Below are 8,905 nucleotides of genomic sequence, written 5' to 3'. Positions count from 1 at the left end.
TCATAGACTATTTCAGGTTGGGTTCTCCAGGAAGCCAGCTCTGAGATAGATATTAACATGTAGGAAGCATGCTCTTGAGGTCAATATCTTTAGACAGGACAGGAAAGAAGCAGGACTGAACAGAGGAGAAGATGGGCTGGGATGGCCCTTCAGAGTTGTCCCAAATTGGCATGAGGAGGATGAGTCTTTATTTCCTGTCAATCAGCCTTTGCATGTAGGATTCTCCAGGAAAGGCATGTGATCTTAGGTAAGGCACTTCCTAAAGAGGACCGCAAACTGGGGGCTGTTTGCCAGTAGCATATCCCCTGCTGGGCAAATAAGCCCTTCAGCCTAAATGGAGATCAGAGTGGTACATGGCAGCATTCGCTACAAAGATCCCTATCCATTGGCCACAAAGGTGGAAAATCCTCAGTTAGAAAGCATAATTTAAGTAACCATCCCTTTTAAAAAAGTAACAAAAAATTCTAAAGTGTCTGGGAATAAATCTAAGAAATGTTCAAGCTGTCTTGAGAAAAAAATTTAAAACTATTGAGATGTTAAGTAGACTTAAATAAATAGATATGTCTATGGATGGCAAAATTCAATATTGTAAAATATTAATGCTCTGTAAATTAATATAAAATTCAAAACCTCAATAGTTTCTTTAATCTTTATCCTAAAATTTATACGGAAAAACAAATGTCCAAGAATAGCTAAAACAAGTTTAAAAGCAGAACAAGGCAGGAGGACTTACCCTACTGGATATCAAGATTTATTAAGAACTAAAATAATCAAAATAGAAAGATAGCGCCAAAGGAATACATAAATAGGCTAGTGCAATCTAAGAGAGGTTTGACCCTTGTTTGAATAACACTTAATGTATGATAGCAGTAGCATTGTAAATTATTGGGAAAACAATAGTTTTTGAAAAATACATAGTGCAGAGTCAATTGATTATTTCTATGGAAAAAGAAAATTATATCCCTGTCTCATTCTATGTATACAAGTTTGATTCTAAGTAGATCGGATATGTATAAATTATAAAACTTTTAAAACTTTTACAAAAAATATACAGAAATATCTTTATAACTTTGAGGTAGGGAAAGATTTCTTTCTTCTTTTTTTTTTTGATTTGTAAGAATTTATTTTATATCAAGTCCTGACATTAGTAATGTCACTTAAAAAAAATTACATTGGAGTGATATTGGTTAACAAAATTATATAGGTTTTAAGATTTCTTAAGGCATGAAAATCACATTTAAAAGAAAATATTGATGACTCTTGACTCCTTTAAAAGTTTTGTTCAACAAAGACAATTTAAATGACAAATCATAATATGAGAGAAGATATTTGAAATATATGTAACTGATAGGGGATTAATGTCTAGAATATTTAAAGAACTCTCAGCAAACATTAAGAAAGCTTATAAATAGGTAAATAGCTTATAAATAGGTAAAAGGTAAGAACAGGTAATTCAGAGAAGAGCAGCGAATGGCCAGCACACTTTTAAAAAGTTGTTCGCCTTGCCCAGTGATCAGGGAAAAGTTAAAACCACAATGAAATGATTTTTCATACTTATCAGGTTTGCAAAAATTGAGAAATCTGTAAATTCTGGGTGTCGGTGAGAAGTTGGGATGAAGAAATATTCATACTCTGCTAGTAGGAGTGTAAAGTGGGAGTGTAGATTGGAAAAACCATTTTGCAAAGCAATTTGATAACATCAAATAAAATTTAAGATGAACTTAATTTTAACCCTTGCAATTCTCTACTACCCTAGAGAAATTTTTTTCACGTGTGGACAAGAATGGATGGAAATATGAAACAGCCTTAATTAACTGGAGAATGGATAAGTGGAGTATATTCGTACAAGGACATATTATATACAGGGAAATATTATGTTGAAGTTAAAGTGATCTAGAACCACATGTCGCGATGTGGATGGACCTTAAATAGTGAAACCTTAAACTCCCCTGAAACAAAACCCAAGATTGCAGAAATTTATAGTATAATGCTATATATTATTTACGAGTATATACACACTGTATTTCATATACATAATATGAAAATTGTATATTTTAATATATTACACATATTTATGTTATATATTATATAATATGAAATATTATAACATGAATGGAAGTAAAAAAATCAAATTAAAGATAATTTCTTTTGCAGAAGGGAGTGTGAGAAAAAGAATGGGATTGAGGAAGGGCTTTTATCGTATCTAATTTATTTATTTTTTACAAACCCTGAAGCTTAAAGATAGAAGGTGGATTTTTAAGCTTGACAAAAGTGATTGGTGAATGCAGGAATGTTTATTTTCGATACTTTTTGGTATGCTTGAACTACTTCACGAGTTAATAAAAGAAAAAAAATAAGAAGGTTAAATAGATGAAAACCTATTATTGTGATTTGATTAAAGTTAAAGTTGCCAATCCTTATTTCTGACCAGTAAAACCCAACTTCCATAGACCATGGCATTTAGGTCAATAAACTCCACCTCTACTCTGCAGGGACTCTGAAAGAGAATAGTTAGGTGAACATGAATAAACCAAATGCACTGAGAATTAATCAGATGGGATCTCTTTGGTTCTTCTCTGGGGACTTTGAGGGTAGGATAGGGGAAGGAATGTCAGTTCATGATGAAGCTCAGCTCAAGAACTTCTAAGGAGATTCAGGAACTTGTGCTCTCATTTCCGCTCTCAGGATCAGGCTTCCTACCGTTCATGTGAGCCCTCTCTGGGTTCATTAACTTGCTCCTCTAGGCATCCTGAGTAATGAAGCTGTGGCACTCCAGCACCTCTGATAACATCCCCTTGTCTGTTCAGTGGAAACAGAAAGACTGGGCTGTGCTGGGAGCTTTGGTGATCAGAGTCATGTGGAGGGAAAATTTGGAAAGTCAGATGGAAGAGACCTTAGAGACCATCGATTTAAGCTTTTGTGTGCATGTGTTCAAACTTTTGTTGCAACAGAGTAGGTAACATGATCATGAAACTGTGCTGGTTAAAGCAAATGAGGTCCCTAAAGACTATTTCTTAGTGCTCCTGCTTCCCCCTCTCCATCCCTTCCCTCTCACTCACACCCCTGACAGCCCTGACCAGGCTCTAGGAAGCACATGGTGTAAAACAATATTCAAGTCCAAGGCCTTTATTTGACAGATGAGGACATTGACCTCCAGTAGGATACTGTGATTTGTTCAAGGTCACACTCAGCTGGTGGGGACGGAGCTCCTCCACCCCTCCTAGTGTTCTTTCTACCTTCTCCCTTTAAGCAGTTTCTTGACTTTCTTAGAAATGAGCCAATATAAACAGACTGTATTGATTTTTTTTCTTCATTTTTTTGGGGGTCTATTCTCTATATTCTAGATTTTAAAAAGACAATTTTGAGCATTTCTTTATCAATCCATGGTATTTTCATCCTGTTGTTACAATATTGCTTCACAGAACTCCATACGAAGCAGTCGAGGTTAATTGTTAAGTATCGTGATGATGGAGGAGGGAAGAGAGATCCAGACTAATTCCCTGTGAGGGAGCTGGGAAATAAATGTTAAGAGGGAAAGGACTATCCCACGCTGCCTGTTCTGCCCAAACGGCTCTCTCCTAAAACCCACTCATTTAGATAATAATTTGGTTTATCAAGCTGCACTTAAAAAATGCCAATGTCTTCCCTCTAGGCAAAACTCATTGATTACTTGTACCACAAAGAGAATATTAATAACATTTCCTGAGCACTTTGTACATGCCAGGCACTATGCTTAGTGTTTCACATGCATTATCTTATGTAATCCACATAATAATGGTATGAGGTAAGTACAACTGTATCTTGGTTTACAGAAGGATAAATGGAGGTTTATAGAGGTTAAGCGTTTCACTCAAAAGCACACAGCTGATAAATGGCAGAGTCAAGATTTGAGTCCCTGCTCTTAGTGGCTATGCTATCCTGCAATGAACAGTCAGTCTCATACCCAACTACCCAGTTAGAGAATGGGCACTTCATCAGATATGTAGAAGAAGGACAGGGCTGGGTGGGTCTTTCCTCTCTCATTTACAACGTGGCTCAAGTTACTTCTGTATAGATTTTGATTAGAGAGTCTCAAGAATAAAGTATAAAATAAAAAGACTCATCTAAATATAACTAAATTATAAGAATTAAAAACCGTAGTTAAAGTTTAAGATTTGCTGTAAAACATAATTGAGAGCATAATTTCTGGGGGAGCTATATGCGATCACCCCTGACTTCTTATTGCCTTTGTGGACTTTCAATTCTTAAAATCTTAAAATTACAGTGAGAAGGGATTGTTAAGGACATTTAAGTATAGAAAAGTTAATGACTGATTATCCATTTTAAAGAGAGGTAAACTGGATATTTGAAATAATACTTAAAAATATCTTATTTAGAAAATGGTGTCAGTCTTCACATCATTCAAATCTACTTGTAAGAAACAGACTAGCAAATTCAAATTGGCTTAAACAATAGGATATTAATTAGGTCTTATAGCATGCAATTCAAAAGTTAGAGTAGGCTTTATGTTTGATTGATTCTGTGATGCAGAAAATGTCATCAAAGGGCCAGGTTCTCTCTGTCTCTTCATGCTACTATCTTAAACTTTGGCTTCATTCTCAGGCTGGTTTTCCTTAACAGCATGGCTGCTAGCAGCATTTGGGGCTATAAGTCTCCTTATTCGCATAAGTGGAGAAGAGAAAACTTCTGGATTCCTATTGCTGTCTCTTCAGAACCAAGAACAGCATTCCCAAAGACCTCTTTTCTTTCTTACTGGCCAGAATTAAGGGCCACATGACCATTTTTTAGCCAATTGCTAGAAAATGGGTTGAGATTTTTTTTCAATGTTGTATATTTATTGAATAAATCAATCCTGGGTAAAGAGAAAAGAGAACTAGGTTTGGGAAAAGAGACTGGGAAGTGAGAGAAGTCCCTGGGTTCTGTGCTGTAGGGGGAGAGGTCACTTATAAAACTCAGGCTCCTGTTCATCCTTCTTGATGACTGTCCTGTATGCTTTCTTGAAGTCCTCGGCCAGAACAATGTAGCAGTTCTCTCCGATGGCCAACATTCCACTCTCCTGACAGATTGAGTTGATAGCAGCCCCTGAAATCTTATCTGGCTGGGCCACATAACCTTCCAAGTCACCCTCCTCAGAGAGATTCATCTTGCTGGTGATAGTAGAGAAAATCAGTCTCTTCTGGCGGGGGTCAGGGAGTGGAAATTTAATTTTACGGTCAAGGTGTCCTGGCCACAGCAGGGCAGGATCCAGGGTGTCTGCTCGGTTTGTGGTCATGATCACCTTGACATTGATGTTCTGGTTGAAGCCGTCCATTTGATTCAGCAGCTCCAGCAGGATTCTCTGAACCTCCCTGTCAGTCCCTGTCTGGGCATCAAATCTCATGGTGGCAATGGCATCGATCTCATCTATGAGGATGATGGCAGGTGTGTTCTCCTTGGCCGGGCGGAACACTTCCTGGACCATGCGGGGGCCCTTGCCCAGGTACTTCTGTACGAACTCCGAGCCCCCAAACTGGTTAAATGCAGTGGTGGTGTGATGAGCCACAGCCTTTGCCAGCATGGTCTTCCCACAGCCAGGTAGGCCATACATGAGGATGCCTCGTGGGGGGATCGATGCCAATCTGCTTATAGAGCTCAAAGTGCGTGAGTGGAAGCTCCATAGCCTCCTGCACCTCCTGCTTCTGGATGGCCATGCCCCTGATGTCTGCATACATCACACCTAGCTTCTGGTCTGAGGTGAGCATCATGATGCTACTGTCGGCCTCAGGAGGCAGCACATCCACCAGGGCATTGCTGTGCTTGTGGAGGGCCACCAAAGCACTGGGCTCGAGTAGCTCCTCATCAATGGCGCTCAGGATGTGCATGTAGTAATTGGAGCCTGTGGTGGAGCCCACTATAGCTGTATTCTGATCCACAGCCTCCAGAAACTGCCCAATAACTAGCGGAATGCTCTGGATTCGCTTCACCTCCTCCTGGGCGTGGAGGAATTCCTTCTTCAGGTTCTTCTGCTCATCCTTGATGTACTCCTCCTGCACCTCCAGGAACTCCAGCTCTTGCTGTAGCTTCTTGTGGCAGCTGTACAGATCCTTCAGGTTCTCAGGCTCAGGCCCCAGGAATGAAAGGCCAGTCTGGGGCTGTGACACTGACAGTGCTGGGATCTCATCCCATCTCCTCCATAGTGACCCCCTGTGGGTTGAGATTACTCACTGTCAGCCAGATTCATCTCTTTAAATGAGGTCATTCCTTCAGACACCATTGCGTTTTTCTCAACAAGAGAGAAGTGGAATGTATGTTACAAAGGCAACCACAATCCCCAGTGTAGGCTTTGCCTGTACCAGATGGGTACCCTGATTCATTGACATATTCAAGAGACATGTATTAAATATCTACCATCTGCTCAGAACCAAGAGATTCTAAGGAAAAGTCACACATGAATCCATTTTCCTATTAGGTGACAAAAACTACAAATTGTACCTCATGCCCTTTCTGCTTTCTCCTCCCTACCCTTTGGTATAAGCACTCAACAAAATCCCCGCACAGCCCAGGGTTGCACTAAAGATGGAAACTGAGACCAAATCGATGGCTCCAAATCAAGAAAACTGGCCGGATTCAGTCAACCATTTAGTTTCTAACCAATTATTTTATTAAACACAAATCTTTAAAAGAATCAATCTTTCTTTTTACATAGACCAACTTCCCTTTACCAGGTGATAGATTACACTGACTTAATCTTTAATTCTAGAGAGTACTTGGTATATATCTCCATCACCCACCACTCATCAGTTTGACAGGTAGCAACTTTACTCTTGGGCTTACTATGTTACGTACTTACATATATTATTTTTGGAGCAGTAGGAGCAGGGCTCAAAAATACTTATATGCAGAGCTCAGAGTGTCCTATTTTGGCAAAATAATTTCATTTGTTAGTGAGAAATACCTTCAGAAACACTTCCCTTGAAAGCGATTAAGGCATGGGCACTGGGAACAAGTTATGAGTTGTCTTATACTGTGGTTTAGCGAGATTTAAAGTTGGTCAAATAAACAGTTTTAAACCTCTCTCCCCTTTTTTCCTAGCAGCCCAGCTGACTGCACCTGCCTCTTTATTAACCTCAGAAAAGTGAAAACCTAGCGACATGAAATTAAATCTTTTTCTGCTTTGGCACCAGTATGCCCATGGAGAGTGCTAAAGACATGTGGAAGATTTAATGCTTATGGAGAGCAAAAGATTATTTGCTTCTGCCCCAGCAGCAGAGCTATTCTAAGAGCTCTGATTGCTTAAGAGAGGCAAGGCATGGGCATGGCCTCCCTTTCTCTCTCTTGCTTAGACTTTTAAGTCTTGTTGGTTTATTTATTTGTTGAAGAGATGATAACATAGTCTAGAGCAGTCATTTTTCTGAGTTTGTTCTTCTGGGTGACTCCCAGCTGATAACTAATACTATTTGTATTTACAAAGATTACGAAAAATTACTTACAAATAATATACATTTTTACTTTTGACATAATTTTACCACGTAACTATTAAGTCATAAAACCCAAGAAGCATCCTATTCTAATGTTAGCAGGTGTTTTGATGGTGGAAATGAATAGAGAGAGGTGAGGAGGGGAGGGATCTGGGAGTAGGTGACCTGAGATAATTTCACTGTGCCAACATGAACATGAGGTTTTGACTTGCCACAGTCCTGTATTCATATAACTTTTCAGAGCTCAGCCTTTCAACTTCCAATGACTTTATTTTATGACTTTCGTTTCTCACAGATTAGACACCAACTCCCAAAGCTATTCTGTACTACCCTACATATCTTTTACTGCATAAACCTTTATCCAAGTCAAAGTATGGATCCCACCGGTGTCACTCTTTCACATACAGAGTGTGAGACTCCCTACTCCAGAACCTTAAGGATACTCTGAATATGCTGAAGAATGAAATTAGTGGCCAGATGGGAGAGCAAAGAGGTTTTCTGGTTGAGTGTCCTTCTCACCTGTGTACGATTTTTTTTAAACTTAAAGGACTGAATGAATTATTTTGGTGGGTTGCAGACATATCTTCCCCATTGTTCTTGAACCCAGGAAATAGAATATTATTTACCCTTCACTTATGTTAGAAACATGGGAACAATCTTTAGTGCTTCCATTTTTGTTATTTCTCGCTTCTCATTCATTCTGAAAGCCTGTGGTTCTGCTTACAAAATACACACAGAATGTGTCAACTTCATCTCTGCAGTCAAGATCCTAGCCCATGTCACCATATCATCCTCAGGAATTTTCTGTCTTGTCTCCTTGGCTCAATCCTTGCTCATGCATAATCTCTTCTCTAAGTCGAGGCCAGAATTTTCTTTTAAAAAATACAAATCAGAGTATGCCAGTTTCCTTCATAAAACTCTCTATGGTTTCTCAGTACCCTGAATAAAATCACCTCCTAACTATGCTCTCCTAAACCCTGTTTGAAGTCGCTTCTGCTAACTCCTCCAAGCTGTCTCTTGCCTTCATCACTGTGCCTGGGGATGTTACTCTTTTCTTTTTTTCGTGTGTGTGTGCTTAGTTTCTTCCTTAGTTGTCCACATGGTCTTAGCTTAAATGTTACCACCTCCAGAGGCATTCCTCAATTAGCCTTCGAAAGTGGTGTGGTAGTTACTACAGATCAGGGAGTTTGACATGCATTCAAACTATCTTTTCCTATGTTGAGAATGCAAAACTAAAATTCACATTTCCTTGACTCTCTTGGAGCTTGGATCCCAGAAGTGATTAAGTTTCTATCATCACAATGCATTCTGAGTTTCACAGGGTCTCAGTTTTGACGGGACCAAGCATAATTTGGCTGGCACAGATCGTGGTGGAAGTGGGGTGATTCTGGAGCAGGCATTCGTAGCTGTGGCTACCGTATATAGCAGCAAAAGGCACCTTCCCTTGT

At 39.3% G+C, this 8,905-nt stretch overlaps 1 protein-coding gene across 1 annotated transcript; it reads right to left on the bottom strand.

The window, feature by feature from the left end:
* Window positions 1-4,929: 4,929 nt before the first annotated feature.
* On the bottom strand, window positions 4,930-6,476 carry LOC120608146 (26S proteasome regulatory subunit 6B-like). Its single transcript, XM_039869903.1, is given in 3 exon segments — window positions 4,930-5,605; window positions 5,607-6,183; window positions 6,472-6,476. Coding segments are annotated over 3 exon segments (1,248 nt in total). The 3' UTR covers window positions 4,930-4,939.
* Between the last annotated feature and the right edge of the window lie 2,429 nt (window positions 6,477-8,905).

This window comes from Pteropus medius, unplaced genomic scaffold, assembly GCF_902729225.1.
Source record: "Pteropus medius unplaced genomic scaffold, Ma_sr-lr_union100, whole genome shotgun sequence".
In the NCBI taxonomy this organism is placed as follows: Eukaryota; Metazoa; Chordata; class Mammalia; order Chiroptera; family Pteropodidae; genus Pteropus; species Pteropus medius.
Note: the sequence above shows the minus strand (reverse complement) of the source record. Positions and strands in the feature narration are given on the sequence as shown.